Source organism: Octopus sinensis, linkage group LG5, assembly GCF_006345805.1.
Source record: "Octopus sinensis linkage group LG5, ASM634580v1, whole genome shotgun sequence".
Classification (NCBI taxonomy): domain Eukaryota; kingdom Metazoa; phylum Mollusca; class Cephalopoda; order Octopoda; family Octopodidae; genus Octopus; species Octopus sinensis.
The window spans coordinates 81,776,787-81,797,103 of record NC_043001.1 but is presented as its reverse complement, the minus strand read 5'-3'; the positions used below and the strand labels follow the sequence as shown (position 1 = coordinate 81,797,103).

Below are 20,317 nucleotides of genomic sequence, written 5' to 3'. Positions count from 1 at the left end.
TACACTCTACATTTATATGTGATGGGCTTCTTTCAGTTTCTGTCTACCAAATCCACTCACAAGGTTTTGGTCAGCCTGAGCCTTATAATAGAAGACACTTGCCCAAGGTTCCATGCAGTGGGACTGAACTCGGAACTCCATGTGGTTGGGAAGCAAGTTTCTTAGTGCACAGCCATGCCTCTGCCTGTATAAAATTCTTTTTAATTTTGCCACAAAGCCAGCCAACATTTTGGAGCGGAAGAAGCAAGTCAATTACATTGACCCTAGTATTTTACTGGTATTTTATTTTTATCAACTCCGGATGGATGAAAAGCAGAGTTGACCCCGAAGGAAGTAGGATTCAGGATGTAATTAGTCAGAAGTACTTCTACAAAGCATTGTTTCCGTTACTCTAATAGTTTTTCCAGTTCTCCAAAATTAGATGAAAGAGAGCTAATAAGCTGCTATTTTCTATATTGCACCCTGTTAATCTGGTTTGACCTGTTTCAAAGTGCAGCTGCACTGCTAATTGCAGTGACCAGCGGTGCAGAGGTGATGAAGGTTGGCATTTAAAATCAAGGCTGTGAAGTCAAAACAAAAAACTTTGACTCCGACTCCTGTACTATTGACACCTCCGACTCCGATTCTGATTCCTCTTTATGTAATTAAGTGATTGTGGTCTACATATCTCTAAAAGCATATGCATACGCTTGTGTATTGAGTAGGCCCATATATTATAACTGGTTTATATTAAAGAATAAAGACATTGTGAGTCGGAATCAGTCTCCACAGCCCTGTTAAAAATATGTAGAAACTGTTTGTCAGGAATGGTGGAAGCATAATATTTTTATTTCATTTAGGTGCCAGTGTGGCTGTGTGGTAAAAAGTTTACTTCTTAACCACATACTTTTGGGTTCAGTCCCACTGCATGACACTTTGGGCAAGTGTCTTCTACTATAGACCCAGGGCAACCAAAGCCTTGTGAGTGGATTTAGTTGAAAGAAGCCCGTCGTGTATATATATATATATACACGACGGGCTTCTTTTAGTTTCCTTCTACCAAATCCACTCACAAAGCTTTGGTTGGCCCGAGGCCATAGTAGAAGACACTTGCCCAAGGTGCCATGCAGTGGGACTGAACTTGGAACCATGTGGTTGGTAAGCAAGCAACCTACCACACACCCACTCCCATGCCTGTTTTACATTCTGAGTTCAAATCCTCCCAATGTCATCTTTGCATTTGATTTCTTTCTGAGTTGGTAAAATAAAGTACCAGTCAAGTACTGAGGTTTTGATTTACTCTCTCCTCAGAATTGCTGGCCTTGTGCCAAGACAAAATGCTTAGCAGCATTTATTCTGGCTTTGCATTTTGAGTTCAAATTCTGTCAAGGTCAGCTTTGGCTTTCATCCTTTTTGGGTCATTGAAATAAGTACTAGTTTTAAGCACTGGTACTTTAGATTAGACCCTTCCCCAAAATTTCCTTGTGCCTATGGTAAGAAAGGATCTTCTTCTTCTTCATCATCATCGTCTTCATTAAAGCAGTGAGCTGGCAGATTCATTAGCATGCCAGACAAAATGCTTAGTCTCATCTCCTCTGTCTTTATGTTCAAATTTGCTGAGGTTGACTATGTGTTTTGTCCTTTCAAGGGCTCAATAAAATAAGTGTTGGGAATGATGAAACTGAGTAGCCCCTGCTCCCAAAATTTCAGGCCTTGCGTTTATAGTAGAAAGGATTATCATTATTATTATAAACCAACGTAATCTCTCGTCACTTAGGGCTTGACAATATAAAGTACCAGTGAAGAACAGGGGGTTGATGTTACCCTCCCCCACTTCTTTCTTTACTTTTATACCTAAATTGGAAACTATTATAAAGAATAATTATAGCTGTTACTTGGTCGCATTTCGATGCCTAATGCTATCTATTAGAATTTAGCAAAGGTGTGAATTGCACTACATTTTCAATTTGTCCTTTCTATTAATTAGGAAAAAAAAACAGGAAAGAGAAGGAAGCTTTCTGTTTTTTAATCCATCAACGAATATTTCACCCTCGCCTATTTGTTGCAAGGGAAATAACTCCTCACAATTACCTCCCTTGTTACTCCCAATAATTATTTTACAATGATCCCTATTTCAGCCAAGGTTTGCTACGTATCCTCTTCCGGAACTTTCCTCGCAGCAAAGTAGCTGCACCTTTAATAAATAGAGTCCTTTGTGAAATCCATAGAACAACTAATGGTTAATTGTTTTCTCAGTTATAGTTGCAATTGTTGTCGTCTAGTAGATTGTAAACAAAGACTACGAAGCGTCAGTACATGTATATATGAGTGCGTGTGTGTATGTTTTGTGTAATGTTTGTGTGTGCGTATACACACAAACACGCTAATAGACGTATAAACAAAGATTAACGGAGGTCATATTGTGTATAAAGAAGGTTATATTCAATAGATTTAAGTAGAAAGAATATTTTTACTTTTCGAAGGAAAGACACTGTTAACAGTGAAATATGTATTTACACATAAAATTTTATATATATATATATATATATATATATATATTATATTATATATATATATATATATATATATATATATATATATATATATATATATATATATATATATATATATATATATAAGAGAGAGAGAGAGAGATAGATATGCAATAATTTATGTGTGTGGGTATATATAGGTACATACACACACACAAAATATTTTATATACACATAGGCGCAGGAGTGGCTGTGTGGTAGTAGCCTTGCCAACCACATGGTTCCGGGTTCAGTCCCACTGCGTGGTACCTTGGGCAAGTGTCTTCTACTATAGCCTCGGGCCGACCAAAGCCTTGAGTGGATTTGGTAGACGGAAACTGAAAGACGCCCGTTGTATATATGTATATATATATATATATATATATATATATATATATATATATATATATATATATATATATATATATATATATATATCGTCTTCTAAATGTTTTGCGTTCTTGTCCCAGTTTGTATTTTTTACATATATATATATGTGTGCGTGTATGTTTGTGTGTCTGTGTTTGTCCCCCTAGCATTGCTTGACAACCGATGCTGGTGTTTATGTCCCCGTCACTTAGCGGTTCGGCAAAAGAGACCGATAGGATAAGTACTGGGCTTACATAGAATAAGTCCCGGGGCCAAGTTGCTTGATTAAAGGCGGTGCTCCGGCATGGCCACAGTCAAATGACTGAAACCAGTAAAAGAGAGAGAGAGAGTATAGGCGCAGGTGTGGCTGTGTGGTAAGAAGCTTGCTTCCCAACCACATGGTTCCAGGTTCAGTCCCACTGTGTGACACCTTGGGCAAGTGTCTTCTACTATAGATTTGGGCCCACCAAAGCCTTATGAGTGGATCTGATAGACAGAAACTGAAAGAAGCTCATCGTGTATGTATGTATGTATGTGCGTACATATATATATATATATATATATGTGTGCATGTTCTGTGTTTATACCCCACAGCCAGTGTTGGTGTGTTTATGTACCAGACCTTACAAAAAGATAATTAGTTAGCATAAAATTCAAGATGGTGCCCCAGCATGGCCATATCCTACTGAAAGAAGTAAAAAATAAGATATAATTATGTATAGGGTGTGGCTGTTTTGTTAAAAAGCTTATTTTGCAATCACATGGTTTCTGGGTCAGTGCCAACGTGCAGCCCTACTTTGTCATGTGTTTTCCACTATAGTCCTGAATATCCTAAATGTTGGGAATGAAGTCGGATGTAGAGGGTTTGTTGGACACAGTGTGAGGCGCCTGTTGTTATCGTTAGGCCTAATTCATCATAAAGTAAATACTACCATGACTGATATTGAAACTACAGTGGAAAAGGCTATTAATTTATATCCCAAACACCAGCTTAACATTTCGTTTTTGGATTTGGTTTGCAAGATTCTTTATATGTGTTCGTGTGTTGAAGCATATTTTGTTGTGTCTGGGGAGAGTCATTTTCTTTTTGTGCCTCATAATTTAACACACTCACCAGTAAAATTGAAAAGGTTGCAAGACGCAACGAAAATTTTAGGAAAATAAAAATAAGAAAAAAGTGGAAATTTTACCAGTGAGTGTGTTAAATTATAAGGCACAAAAAGAAAATGACTCTCCCCAGACACAACAGAACCAGCTTAATAATTATTTCAAATTTTTGCCAAAAAGGCTGTTTGGGTGAGGTGGGGATGAGTCGATTACATGAACCTCAGTGTTCAACTGGTACTTATTTTATCGACCCTGAAAGGATGGAAGACAAAGTCAATCTCTGTGGAATTTGAACTCAGGATGTAAAATGGGCGAAATACCGCTCAGCATTTCGTCCAGCGTGCTAATGATTCTGCCAGCTCTCCACCTTAAACACCAGCTTAATAATGACAAAATTAGTTTATTAAATTCTTTCTTATTTTCCAAATTAATTGAAAGAAAGACAGTGTATTTCAACATAAATATGGTGATAAAATCGTAAAGTAATCTAAATTGGAAAGCTTCTGTCAAAATTCCATGTTAATTTTTGTTCCAAAATATCAGCATAGTAACTACAGTTATTTTACTAAATTTTTCATTAATTTCTAAATTAGTTGAAATAAAAGCCATGTATTTCAACAGAAACAATGAAGAGGTTAAAGTGACGAAAAAGTTTCCATTGAAATTTCCTGTTAATCTATGTTCCAAGCTAAACAGTTTGTGCCAGATATGGTTCAATTAAAGGTTAAAGGGTTAATGAATATATGGATTGTTTGGCTGTAAATTTCATCTTGATGTTAACAATCTGTCTTGGTAGTTCTTCGTGTAAATTTTGGAATCTGGCACGTAAAAAGCACCAATCCGATTGTGGCCATTGCCAGCCTCGCTTGGCACGTAAAAAGCACCCACTACACATCCATGGTGTGGTTGGCATTAGGAAGGGCATCCAGCTGTAGAAACACTGCCAGATCAGACTGGAGCCTGGTGCAGCCTTCTGGCTTCCCAGACCCCGGTCGAACCGTCCAACCCATGCTAGCATGGAAAACGGACGTTAAACGATGATGATGATGATGATGATTTCATCTTGTCCATTTTGACATAGTTGATACCAATCTTTCTGCGACCACTTTGACCAAAGTTACTCTACTAAATTCTTCATTATTTTCAAAAGTAATTGAAACAAAGAATTATGGTCATGAAAGGGTTAAACCCAAGCTTCTTACTTCATAAAGTGAAATGTTGCCTATTAAATTATATGTAATATTACTCTCTAGTTCTTTGATATTCTTAAGAATTGGTTTCTTTCCAGGTGGTGGAACTCCTTATAAAAAGCAGTCAATGTCAAGAACTTTTGAAGGACCAGGCAGACGACATGGTTGATAATGAACATACCACTTGCCTCCATTTAGCTGCCAGGAATGGACACACAGATATCGTTAAGTAAGTTAGTTTGTATCTTGGTGTGTGTGTGTGTGTGTGTGTTGTTGTGTATGTTGTGTGTGTGTGTGTGTGTGTACCATGTTTTTCCACCATGCAAGTTAAACTTTTCGAACCAAAATTTACAGCACAAAGCAGTAGGTTAACTCAGTGGTTATCAAACTGGGTGGTAACAACCCCCCTGGGGGGGGGAAGATCCAGGTGGGTGTTGAAGAAAAATGAGACAATAATGAGGTGACGAAAACTGGGCAATGGATGTAAAAAAAAAAGAAGTTTTATTTGTGAAATACTGTCGATTTGAATTTGCTGCAGAAAATGGTCTGTGATGTGAGTGGTGGTGGTGGTGGTGGTTGTGGTGTGTGTGTGTGTGGGGGGGGGGCACTGGGAATATGGCCTTAGAACCGAGGGGGCGGTAACCTGGAAAACTTTGGGAACCACTGGGTTAACTTATCATTATCATCATCATTGTCATTCAACATCTGTTTTCCATGCTGGCATGGGTTGGATTGTTTGACTGAAAACTAGTAAACTGGGAGCAGAGGTTGGGGCTGCACCATGTTCCAATCTGATTTGACATGGTTTCTGCGGCTAGATGCCCTTCCTAACACCAACCACTCCAAGAATGTAGTGGGTGCTTTTTACATGCCATTGGCACAACATTAGCATTGGCTACGACTATGATCTCATGTGACTCAAAAGGTTCAGTCCCACTGCGTGGCACCTTGGGCACATGTCTTCTACAATAGCCTTGGGCCAACCAAAGCCTTGTGAGTGGATTCGGTAGATAGAAACTGAAAGAAGCCCGTCGTATATATGTATATATATGTGTGTGTTTGTTTGTGTGACTGTGTTTGTCCCCCCAATATCACTTGACAACAGATGCTGGTGTGTTTACGTCCCTGCAACTTAGCGGTTCGGAAAAAGAGACCGATAGAATAAGTACTAGGCTTACAAATAATTAGTCATGGGGTTGATTTGCTCGACTAAAGGCGGTGCTCCAGCATGGCTGCAGTCAAATGACTGAGACAAGTAAAAGAGACTGATGCAGCCATCTTCTTTGCACCACATGGTTATACCAGCAGTCATCTCCCTTGTACTCATTTGTTAATATCATCTACACCGACATTCACTCCTCAAAGACATACATCATCTCAAAAGAGTCCAGAAGCTGGCTACCCGTGTGGTTCTTGGTCTCAAGCATTTGTTTTATGAAGAAAGGCTGAAGACGCTCGACCTTTATTCTCTAGAAAAACGATGACGCTGTGGTGATCTCATTCTCGCTCACAACATCATAAGCGGAAAGTGTAACCTCTTGAAAGAGCTGTTCTTCACTCCTGCTCCAGAGCGTCGGCTGCGGGGGTCACTCCGAAAAGCTCTATCTGCGACGATTTCATCTCAATCGAAGGAGAGGGGCTTTCTCCGTCCGGGTTGCGGATCCGTGGAATAAGCTGCCAGACGAGATAGTGAAGATGCCGACGACCGCTCGGTTCAAAGTTGCTCTTGATCAGAAATGGCCTGAACTCTTTGCATGAACACCCTCCCTGTACATAACTCCATGTCCCCCTACATGGCCTTGCTTTTTGCTTTTTGAGCCAAAAAATTAACTTAACTTAACTATACCACTTGACTCGTGCAAATATATCTGTATATATCACACATCTATTCTAATACAGATGTTTCTCATGTACATCCCTGTCTGTATTACTTATCTATATTGATAACAATTTCTCTCCTGTACCTCTCTGTTGAGATCATATATCTGTGCTAATACAGTTATTTATCCTGTGAATATCTGTTAGTACCATGCCTGTCCTAGTTTAGAAATCTTCTCCTACACATATCTATCAATATTACATGTCTATTTTAATATAGGTATCGCCCCTGAACCCAACTGTCCACATTATGATTCTCCTAATAAAGTCATCTTCTCCATATACACATCTGTTAATATTGTATATCTATCCCATACATCTTTTCTGTATATACATCTGTTAATATTATACATGTATCCCATGCAGACATCTTCCCTGGCTACATAACTGTTAATATATATCTATCTAAGGTGGTGCGCTGACAGAATCATTGGCATCCCGGGCAAAATGCTCAGTAGCATTTCACTCTTGTTCTGAGTTCAAATTCCAGTGAGGTCGATTTCACCTTTCATCCTTTTGGGGTTAATAAAATAAGTACCAGTTGAGCACTGGTGTCAGTGTAATTCACTTATCCCCTCACTTGAAATTGCTGGCCTTGTGCCAAAATATGAAACCAATATTACATATCTATCCCACACAGTTATTCCTTCCCCCCCAGCTTCTATACATGGCTGAAATGAGAAGACTCAAAATGGCTTGAAAGCCATAACATGCCGACTGGGAAATAGCATTGCTAGGTAAGGCTGGCTGGCACTTAATTTGCATTGCTGCTTGACAGGTGGACCAAGGGAACCATTTCATTCATTGCACACCCTTCTCCCCGATAGTTTGAAGGCTTGAACCACTAGACACCTAGTGGTTACTCTGGCTATTGTAACTGAAACTAACACGGCTCTGTTGGAAGGTAGGTCTTGAGAGGGCGCAGACCAGAACTACATGCCCTTTCCCTTCATTGGTCAGTTGAAATTTAGATTGTGTCATGTGACAGTTAGCTGGCATTGGCTGCCAATGCCTACCAGCAAGTATTTGAAGGGAAATTTGGCAGGGTGGTCATTCGCCTGTTGGCATTTGTTGATGCTGCATTGAGGAAACCAAAGAAAAAAGCAAAAAAATGCATTCAACACCAGAGCTGAAGACACCACCACGTCAAAAACTGTAGAGGAGTAGGGGACAAAACCGGACATGGTTCCTCCTGATGATGTCCTTAGCCACTGGATCCTATAAAGGAGCTGTTGAGGTAGCAAACCACAAGAAGTGGTTGGAATTCCCATCTGTTAATATATATATATATTTAGTGAAGGGAAGAAATGGAGCTGAACGAAGATTCTACAGAATTCCTTTTATTATTTTCTACACATGTTTCAAAGGCCGCAAATTTCCAAATTCGGATTGAATAAGGAGACCATTTTGCAGCATTCTTTTCAGGAAATCCAGGAATTTAAAAATCCAAAACGTGTAGAAAATAATAAAAGGAATTCTGTAGAATCTTCGTTCAGCTCCATTTCTTCCCATCACTAAATATATTAAACTTCAATTATCCGCGTTAAGGCACGGTTGCGACACCCCAAGGTCGTAACTTCAACCGTGTTTTTTCTGTTGTGATTTTTGCTACCCAGGTTTCGGTTAAATTTTGAAAAATCCTTAACAAGATAATTCATTTATCCATTTCAATAAACATATATATATATATATATATGTTGCTGTTATGTCAAACAATCGTATGTCCAAATTTAGCTAAATGCGTTTTTGCAATATTTAATTTTGCTTGCAATTGCCAGTTCTTTTGGTCAAATTATTATATCTCCAGCTGCTTCAGATACCGAGATATGAAAATTGTCAAAGTGTCGTACAATGGTTTAGCATTTTCCAAAAGTGTAGTAAGGCCCACATAAGACAGTTTTGCAAAGATATTTCTCACATGCATGGAGTTATGAGTTTATGCACCTAAGAATGATTGTTGTTAAGCTGAAACTGTTGCTAATGTAAAAAATGGAATGGTGAAACTACTTTTTCGTTTTCTGAAAAAGCAACATTTTGGATTAACAACACTTGCATAATAGCAACAATATATATATATATCTCCCTGGCACACATCTCTGTATACATGTCTGTTAATATATGTCTATCCATAAGGTGGTGAGCTGGCAGAATTGTTAATGCAACAGGCAAAATACTGAGCAGCATCTCGTCCACCTTTGCGTTCTGAGTTTAAGTTCCACCAGTGTTGACTTTGCCTTTCATCCTTCCAGAGTCAATAAAATAAGGACCAGTTGAGCACTGGGGTCAATGTAATTGACTTGACCCCTCCCCTGAAGTTACTGGCATTGTGCCAAAATTTGAAACCAAAATTATATATCAGTCTTATCACACATCTGTTCTATATGCGCATCTTCCCTCTATACACATCTGTTATACATTTATATACACACCTGTCCATGTTATATCACTGCCCTAATACAAACATCTCCCCTATACACTTATATTCACATTGTGTATCCGTCTTATGTATATACAAATCTACATTGACCTCTGTGAACCTCAAAAGCATTCTGCAATGTGGCCAAACCAATGTGGCCAACCTTGTCTCCTTCAACAGCACAAAGACAATTCCATGAAATATATGTTAAGTGCTGGCGGGGGACAAACACAGGCTCACACACACACACACACACACACACACACACATATTTATTGCAAGTTATTTGGTGACCCCCACCAGTTGTGGTGCCACATAAAAAGCATCCAGTCCACACTATAGAGTAGCTGGTATTTGGAAGGGCATTCAGTTGTAAAACCCATACCAAAATGGACCTTGGCAGTGCTGCTGTCGCATAAAAATCCTCTCAGTTTACTCTGTGGGGTGTTTGGTGGTAGGAAGGGCATCCAACCATTGCCAAAACAGTGAGGCCTGGTGCTGACTTCTGCCTAGCCAGCTCCTGTCAAACCATCTAACCCAATCTAGCATAGAAAATTAATGTTAAATGATGACGACAATGATGATGATATATCTATTATATAAAATCCGTTGTCTGTGTGTGTCTTCTAGGATCTCGGGCATCCTCCATCCAATTGTGCTCAAATTTGATATGTAGATACCGATGGTATCAGGGTATATATAAGTCTTGAAAAAATTACAAAAATCGATTCCAGGTGAAAATGCGATCGATAAAGCCATGTAAACGTGCATTTGTACGCGCAAGTACATCAGCTGTTGCAATCGATACTATGCGTATGTGAGAAAAATGCATGTGCAGTTTGTGCAAAAAAAGCCGGCTGGCTTGAAATAATGCCACAAAATGGGACGGTCGGACAAGTTGTTTTGAGAAAATTGGTTTAAATGTTTGATAACTCAGAACCGTCCATTGGACAGGAGCGTTTTGCTTGTACATACATATAGTCACAGACATTGCTGCATGGTAACAAGCTTGCTTTCCAACCACATGGTTCTGGGTTCAGTTGCACTGTGTGGCACCTTGGGTAAGTGTCTTCTACGATAGCCTCAGACTGACCTGAGTGGATTTGGTGGATGGAAACTAAGAGAAGCTTGTCGTTTATGTGTGTGTGTGTGTGTTTGTTCTTCATCGCTACTTGACAATGGGTGTTGGTGTGTTTACATCGCCGCAACCTAGCAATCCAGCAAAACAGACTGATAGTTAAGCCCCAGGCTTTAGAAAAAAAACAAAAAAAAAGTACCCCTCCAAGGCGGTGCCCCAGCATGGCCGCAATTCAATGATTGATACACGTTAAAGGTAGCAGATATATATCTTAGTCAAGTGGCAGTAATGTCTAAAGCAAAGTTTTTTTTTTTTACTTTATTTTTTATTTATTCTTTTTTTTTATTGTGTAATATTGTTTTGGTAAAATTTCATCCTGCTTTTCAGGTTGTTTACACAACCTGGCTTTCTGAAATGACACAATAGTCAAGCTTGTGCCTGGAAATATGATGACACAGGGGGTTATACTGACATATTTAATTCTGTTGTTACATAACACAATTAGCTAACAGTCTTATAAATAGATTGTAGCTGAAAAGCTGTGATCGTCGTGGTTGTGCAAAGGCGGGGTGTGTGTTTCTTTTATTCTGGACTTTATGAGAAATTATCCTTTTGTAAAATAACTACTCAAACCCAGTAAGGCAATGATTTCATTGTTATAAAAGAATACACACACACACACACACACACACACACACATACATACATATTATAGGTGTGGTGTGGTTGTGGTAAGAGGTTTGCTTTCCGACCCCATGACTCCAGGTTCAGTCCCACTGTGTGGCATTCTGGGCAAGTATCTTCTCCTATAACTTTGGACCAACCAAAGACTTGTGAATGGATTTGGTAGATGGAAACTGAAAGAAGCACCTTTTGTGTGTGTGTGTGTGTGTGTGTGTGTGTATGTATGTACATAATAATAATAATATTAGGGAGTATAACTCCAAACTTACAGGGAAAAATTCAATTTAGTATTAAATCAAATTTCACAGTATAAATATATAAAATATAAATTAGAGATAAAACCATTATTATGCAACTCAAACAGTGATAGACATAAACCAAAACATAAATGACAAATAATATAGATTTTTTTGTATATATATATATACACACACATATATACATATATATAAATAGCTATGTGTGCCTGTCTTTGTGTCTCTCCCACCATCACTGGACAACCAGTGTTTATGTCCCTGTAACCTCGCAGTTCAGCATAAGAGACTGATAGAGTATGTACCAGACTCAAAAATATAAGTCTTGTTGGTTTGTTTGATTAAAATCCTTCAAGTGCCTTCAAGTATGGCTGCAGTCAAATGACTGGAACAAGTAGAAGATAAAAGATATATGTATGTATGTATGTATGTATTATAGGTGTGGCATGTTTGTGTACTAAGAAGTTTGCTTCCTGAGCACAGGGTTCTGGGTTCAGTCCCACTGCAGGGCACTTTGTGCAAGTGATTCCTTTATAGCTATAGGCTGACCAAAGACCTGTGTGTGGACAGAAACTGAAAGAAGGCGGCGAGCTGGCAGAAATGTTAGCACACCGGGCGAAATACTTAGCGGCATTTCGTCTGCCATTACGTTCTGAGTTCAAATTCCGCTGAGGTTGACTTTGCCTTTCATCCTTTCGGGGTCAATTAAATAAGTACCAGTTATGCACTGGAGTCGATATAATCGACTTAATCCGTTTGCCTGTCCTTGTTTACCCCCTCTATGTTTAGCCCCTTGTGGGCAATAAAGAAATAAGAAACATTAGCATGCTGGACGAAATGCTTATATTCTGAGTTCAAATTCCGCCAAGGTCGACTTTGCCTTTCATCCTTTCGAGGTTGGTAACTTAAGTACCTGTTGCATACGGGGGTTGATCTAATCAGCTGGCCCCCTCCCCCCAATTTTTGGGCCTTGTGCCAAGAGTAGAAAAGATTATTAACATACACTGTTTCAACACACAAATTAACATAAAGAGTCTTGCAAACCAGATACAAAAACTGTCACCTTGTATTCCGGAAAATACAATGTGTGTGTGTGACTTGGATGTGTTTCTTTGCCTTTCATCCTTTCAGGGTCAATAAATTAAGTGCCAGTTATGCATTGGTGTCGATATATTCGACTTAATCCCTTTGTCTGTCCTTGATTGTCCCCTCTATGTTTAGCCCCCTGTGGGCAATAAATAAATAAGAAACTGAAAGAAGCCTATCATACTGGTGTCATGTAAAAAAGTACTGGTAATGGTGCTGCATAAAAATGATGACATTGGAGCTTGATGCAGCCTTGCAGCTCACCGAATCTTGTCAACTAGTACACTTTACAGAGTGTACTAGGCTGTTTCTTGATGCCACTGGTGTTTGTGAAGTTCCCATGTAAATTTGCAAGCTAGAAAAGGAACAGGGGGAAAAAAAGAAAAAGCTCTGAGGGGAGAACAAAGGTGAAGGTGGGTGGCTTTGTGTCAGGTTTTGAAAGGTTAACGTATGATGGAGGGACAAGCATAGGTGTCTTGCTGTCAAGAGGATACATGGCTGAATATATATATATGAATGTATACCTTAAAAAGTCAGGAGATCTGAGAGGTCATCATCATCATTTAACATTCACCTTCCATGCTGACATGGGTCGGACAGTTTGACAGGAGCTGGCCATGCAGATGACTGCACCAGACTTCTGTCTGTTTTAGCATGGCTTTTACAGCTGGATGCCCTTCCTAACACCAAAACAGCAACCACCCAGCAAATTTATGTGGCATGAGTACAGGCGAGGTCTGTTTTGGCATGGTTTTTACTGCTGGAAGTCCTTCCAAATGCCAACCACTTCATTGTGTGGACTGGATGCCTTTTACGCGACACCAGAACTGGCACGGCCACCGAGTCACTTGCAAGACAAAGATCCTTTGAGAGGGGAGGGGGAATTGGAAGAGGTGATCTTGTATCAGAGAGACAGAAACAAGTATCTTGCTGTAGAGGGTGTACATGGTCACTCAGCCAGAGAAAGAGAGAGTGAGTGATCAAGAATGAGGACAAAATCAGGTGAATATATTTATTTAGCCACTTGTCATTGTTAGGATTACAGCTGTTTCGCAGCCTTCATCATGTAATAATAATTTCAATGCATAAGAAATTATGTTTGCGTGTCTGTACTAATATGCATACTATGCATTATTATACCTGTACAATTGTATATTCACAAATCAATGCAGATGAAGCTAGCTAGCTTATAAGATTACATCAGTGATTGAACTGCATGGAACTCTATATTGGATTACTATGTGATCTGGTCTGTTAGCCAAGGCCACTGAAAGAGCTTTCTATGCAATTCTATGAATTCTTATGTTACACTACAGATTTATATATATATATATATATATATATATATATATATCTGTGTATATCATCATCATTTAACGTTCGCTTTCCATGCTAGCATGGGTTGAACGATTTGACTGAGGTCTGGCGAACCAGATAGCTGCACCAGACTCCAATCTGATCTGGCAGAGTTTCTACAGCTGGATGTCCTTCCTAACGCCAACCACTCCAAGAGTGTAGTGGGTGCTTTTACATGCCACCAGCACGAGGGCCAGTCAGGCAGTACTGGCAACAGCCACGCTAGGAGCCAGTTCAGCACCACTGGCAACGACCTCGCTCAAATGTTTTTTCATGCACACACACATACATGATGATGTTTTATTGGAAACACCTCTGCATGGTTTCCATTTACCGAATTCTGCTCACAAGGTATTGGTGAATCTAAGTCTACAGTAAAGAGACAGACACACCTCCTGAAAAGTTCTTCCTAGTACCATCAAAACTTAGGACCATGTGGCCTGCAAAATATAACTTCTAAACTACACGGCCATGCTTACCTCTCCTCTCCACCTTGTGAACTTTCAATCAAAATGTTTCAATGTGTTAACAACTACGTAAACTTTTCATTAACATTGGTTGGTTAACCCAGTTAACTTATTAAAATATGGCTAATCCCTAAACTGTCACCAACTTTCTGTCCCTATTACCATATCTGTTCATGTTTTATAACGAAAAAGAAAGAAAAAAGAGCTCCATTTATCTTCTTCATATTTTCTCAAACTAAAATGCAAACGCATGATTTTAATAAATGCTTTTGTTAGAGGAGTGCTCGTCCTAAATTTCTCATTTTATTCTTTCCCTCTCCTCCTCCCTCGCTCTGTTGTATTGTCCTCCAGTTGTGTTGTTCGCGTTGTTGTTGTTAGGTTAAATGTTTCCCTTTATCTTTTCAAAATAGCTTTTGATATTAATGTTCATAGTTTAATGTTACCAGATTTCTCTTATATAACTCTTACAATTAGTTACACCTTCTGTGTGTGTGTGTGTGTGTATGTATGTGTGCGTGCGTGCATGCGTATATATGCTCATATAAAGTTTTAAAATCGTAAGCTTGAGTTGAACTCAAGATGGTAATGAGCTGAACTAGATTAGAGAGTGACTGAGCAAGGTAGATATAGGTAGATTAAAAGAGAGTGAGATGGATGGAGTGATAGGTAGATAGATAGGTAGATAGAGAGATATAGGTAGATAGATAGATATAGGTAGGTAGATAGATAGATAGATAGATATAGGTAGGTAGATAGATAGATATAGGTAGATAGATAGATAAGACAATTAGAGATAGATTGGTAGAGAGATTGATAGGTAGATCAATAGATAGATGGATAGATAGCATTTGTTCATAGACTACAAATTTCAATTCACCAGGCCTCTCCTTTAAGCAGTGACTGCCACTAACACTGAATAATATAGTCCTAGACACAATTAGATGTGGGAAAAAATAAAATGATATAATCAATATAGTCATAAATGGAATGTCTTTGATCTTGAATTTATCTTCTCAATCAAGTCTTGGTTGATGCTAAACAACAACAGTGACCTTGTGCCTATGTGTGAATAAGAGCCTATTACACTTTGAAAAACTGTTGAAGGGGTTGTTTCCCTTTATCAAAGTAGCTCTCTTCATCAGAGAGTTGTTTGCAACTTTTCTCTTCTCTCCTCCTCACCATTATCTTCATTCACGGAATCAGAAGCAAGCCCCGGTAAGAAAATAGGTTGTTCAAAGATCAGTCAGAACTACTGGCTACAGTCTTTTTGGTTAATGTAGAAAATGTTAATTCTCTAATGATAACTAACTATATATATACATATATGCTATGTTGTACATGGAATATATTTCTTAAAAAAAAAAATAAGAAAAAATACAATTTCCAATATTCATTTTTTTTTCTTGTTGGTGTGGGTGTTATATTTCTGCAAATTCTTACATTGATCTGAATTGTTAGGGGTTTTTGTCTTTACTTGTTTCAGTTATTATTGGACTGTGGTCATACTGAATTGCTTGCTTTGAAGGCTTTTAGTCAAAGAAATAGACCTCAGTATTTATTTGTAAAACCTGACACTTACTGTGTCAGTCTCTTTTGCTAAACTGCTAAGGTACAGGGATGTAAACACACCAACACCGGTTGTCAAGCAGTGGAGGCAGTGGCAAACACTGACACAAGCACACATACATACTCACACACATTCACACACACACACACACACACACACACGCATGATGGATTTCCACACAGTTTCTGTCTACCAAATTCACTTACAAGGCACTGATTGGCCCAGGGCTATAGTAGAAGACACCTGCCCAAGATGTTGCACTGTGAGACTGAACCCACAACCATGTGGTTACAAAGCAAGTTTCTAAACCACATAGCCATACCTGTATTCCACCACCACCACCTTTTTTCTGCAGCTGGACGCCTAGCATAGCATCACCTATTTAGTTTCCCTTTTTTAATCTAGAATTAATGCAAATACTTTCAAGTTATGTCCACTTATCAGCAGGTTTGTTTTCTTCATCAAATTGTCTTAGATTTTCGAATATTTATTGAGAATATTAAGTTTTAAGTAAAACATTTCAATAAAAATGATACTGTTTTTAGATACAGTTCATGGTTATGTGGTCAAGAAGTTTGCTTCACAGCTACCTGGTTTCAGGTTCAGTCCTACTGTGTGGCACTTTGGGCAAATGTCTTCTTCTATAACCCTGGGCCAACCACAAAGCCTTGTGAGTGGATGTGGAAAATGGAAATTGAAAGAAACCTGTTGTGTGTGTTTGAGTGTGTATTGGCAATGGTGGCAGAATTAATTCATATCTGAGTAGTTTAATCTGTAGCAAGTGAATTACCCTTTTCATCCTGATGGGTGTGAAGGGTGCCGGTGCCTGGGGTGGCTGTTCAGGACTAGAGCAGTATAGAAGAGCCAGGGACATCGCAAAGGAGGGTCTGCAGGTGGGGGGGAGTTTGAGTTGCACTTTAGCGTGTGTGTATTATGTATGCATGTGTGTGTGCATGGGTGGTTTGAGTCTTGTACGTAAGTGGTAAATGAGCGTCCCTGTCATAGAAGCAGTGTCCTTCATTTCCGATCTTCTGTGGAAATATGTACAGTCATGAGAAATATTACCTTACTGGGAAAGTTTGGTGACTGGAAGGGCATCCATCTGTAGAAAATCAAACTGTGTGGTATTGACTGTTCTCTGATCCCGGCCGATGCACCATATCTATAGGCATAGGAGTAGCTGTGTGGTAAGTAGCTTGCTTACCAACCACATGGTCCTAGTTTCAGTCCCACTGTGTGGCATCTTGGGGTAAATGTCTTCTACGATAGCCTTGGGCCAACCAAAGCTTCGTGAGTGGATTTAGTAGACGGAAACTGAAAGAAGCCTGTCGTATATATGTATATATGTATATGTTTGTATGTCTGTGATTGTTTCCTCATCATCACTTTATAACCGATGCTGGTGTGTTTACGTCCCTGTAACTTAGCGGTTCAGCAAAAGAGACCGATAGAATAAGTACTAAGGCTTACAAAGAATAAGTCCTGGGGTTGATTTGCTCGACTAAAGGTGGTGCTCCAGCATGGCCACAGTCAAATAACTGAAACGAGTAAAAGAGTAAAAGTATAGAAAGTAAGATAAGGCTTTTTAAGCTAATTTATTGGTTGGTTTCAAAATGGTTCTTATGAAACGAGAGATCCTACACTTGCTAGAAAGAGCAGTCAAATCTTCCTTAACCCTTTAGTATTTAAACCAGGATACTACATCCCATGTGGTGCCATGTAAAAGCACCTGTGTGGCATCACATGAAAAGCATCAAGCACACTCCGTAAAGTGGTTGGCATTTGGAAGGGTATCCAATCATAGAAACCATGCCAAATCAGACTGGATTCTGGTGCAGCTCCCCAGCTTGCCAGCTCTGGTCAAACTGTCCAACCCATGCCAGCATGGACAACGGATGGTAAGTGACGATGATGAATATCTGGCCCCAAATTTTCTGTTTCATATCAAAACTGGTCAGATCCTGCCTCTCACACATACCTTACAATGTTATTGAAAACATAAACAATAGATCATTGAAATCTCAAAGCCATGAGATAATGTATAATTAATTAAATCAATGCGAATGAATATTTGTTACATTTGACAGAATAACCTGAATGCTAAAGGGTGGAATCACCTCCTTGAATTACATTGAATTATCATGGCGAAGACATTGGATAACAAAGAGGGACCCTTTGCCTACTAGAAACAACAGTCAAATCTTCCTCAAATCACACTCTCAAGATATATTTTTATAAAATAATGAAGACATTTCCTTCCAGATAAACATGGTTTAAATTTTTTCTAAAATCAAAATCAGAAGAGCTAAGACTGTAAAGACTTTAATCATAGTTTGGCATGGTCAGTATTGACATAGGGCTAAACAACAACAAACTACAACAAAGATGCTGTAGTTGGTTCAAGCTCTGAACTGGGTTACTGTCTATGTTTTTAGCTGCCAGATGGCATTCAACTTAGCTTTTTATCTTTTTGGGGGATCAATAACAAAGTACCAGTCCATGGTGGTGAAGCGATGGAACTGTAAGAATTTCAAACTGGGTTGCTTGCAGTATTTGTTCTAGATTTTTGTGTTCTGAGTTCAAATCTCAGCATGACCTATTTGAGTGGTAGATTTAATCCATTACTGGTTTAACATCACTGTCTTGTTCCTTGAGTTTCTTTAGCAAAGTCTAGTCTTTTTCAGGCTTTAAGGTAAGGTAAGGCTTCTTGTCTATCTCTTGCCTGTCTTGGAGGCCCTACCTTGGTATGACCATTTCTCTTAAAAGGTATATAATATATATATCATCATCATCATCGTTTAACGTCCGCTTTCCATGCTAGCATGGGTTGGAGGATTTGACTGAAGACTGGCGAACCAGATGGCTGCACCAGACTCGAATCTTGATCTGGCAGAGTTTCTACAGCTGGATGCCCTTCCTAACACCATTCACTCCGAGAGTGTAGTGGGTGCTTTTATGTGCCACCGGCACAAGGGCCAGTCAGGTGGTACTGGCAACGGCCATGCCCAAATGGTGTTTTTTTTTTTTACATGCCACCTGCACACTGGCACAAGTGCCAGTAAGGCGACACTGGTAATGATCACTCTCGAAAGGTGCTTTTTATGTGCCACTGGCACGGATGCCCGTTGATATAGATATATATATATATATATATATATATAAACAAGTGGTTGCACTTCACCTGCACAACTAACCTCTCACAACACTGAAGGAGCCTTGACATAGTCACTTGATATGACAAAAATAGTAGTCAAATTGCTCTCAAATCACATGCTATCTTGACACGTAAACTGAATGTCACATTGAAAATATGGTCCAATGTATTCAAGTAGGTAATGTGAGAATTAAACAGGCAGCGAGCTTATTGTTAAACAATGGGAGAGAAATTATTTAGAAGAGTATATGATTAAATGAAATTTGCGTGGGTTTCTTGGTCACAGTTACCACAACTTCCACCACAAGCAGTAAAGACCATGAATTGTATTTCGTTGTGGAAATGGAGAAGAGATTGGCCAGATAGATGATGTAGATCAGGGGACCTAGATGCTATACAAGTGGTAATGAAGACCATTTTAGAGTTTTATGCTCAGAATAGGGTGGAAGAGAGATGAGGAGCAGCAGAGACAGTGAGAACAAGTTGGCCAGCCTGCCCAGAGGTGCTGACCATGACTGTAGTTTGTTGCATCTATTTCCCAAGCACCACCAGTCATAGCTCAAAAGGCAACCAAAATGGAATTGAGATTCGTTTGTTCTTTACCTGCTCCAGGGATAAATGGGAGAGTGCAATAGGAAACAAAGACATTGCATCCATGGCTTAACCAGCTAGAGGCTCCAAACAGCACTTAAACTGCATCGTGTTGCAGCAATAGGACGGATCATGGAGGTGTGTGGCTTAGTGGTTAGAGTGTCAGCATCATGATCGTATGGTTGTGGTTTCAATTCCTGGACCGGGCAATGCATTGTGTTATTGAGCAAAATACTTCATTTCATGTTGCTCCGGTCCACTCATCTTTCAAAAATGAGTAACCCTGTGACAGACCGGTGTCCCGTCCAGGTGGGGAATTTCTACGCCACTGAAACCGGGAAACCGGCCTTGTGAGCCTGGCATGGCTCGAGAAGGAACAATAGGAATGATATGTTGCATGTAGCAGGGTAGGACACTACTGGGCATGGTAAACCAAGTTAAAGACGAGGTAAAAGAAAAAGATGCGTCCAGTCTAAAAACTAGCAGGCTACTGAAAATTCCATACGGAAGGACTCCAGTTTGTGTAGAAAGTTAAGGTTTCCGTGGTGGTTGGAATTTGTAGCAAGGATCTTGTGCTAGCGACACGTAAAAAAAACACTTGTGCCTGTGT

General features: G+C 39.4%; 1 protein-coding gene across 3 annotated transcripts in view; it reads left to right on the top strand.

The window, feature by feature from the left end:
* The window catches only part of LOC115211584 (caskin-1), a 377,873-nt gene that overhangs the window by 154,061 nt on the left and 203,495 nt on the right, over positions 1–20,317 (top strand). For all 3 annotated transcript variants that reach the window (XM_036502777.1, XM_029780142.2, XM_029780143.2), the window contains one exon: positions 5,275–5,405. In XM_036502777.1, coding sequence (XP_036358670.1) covers positions 5,275–5,405 — 131 coding nt within the window. The remainder of the gene's footprint in view (positions 1–5,274; positions 5,406–20,317) is intronic.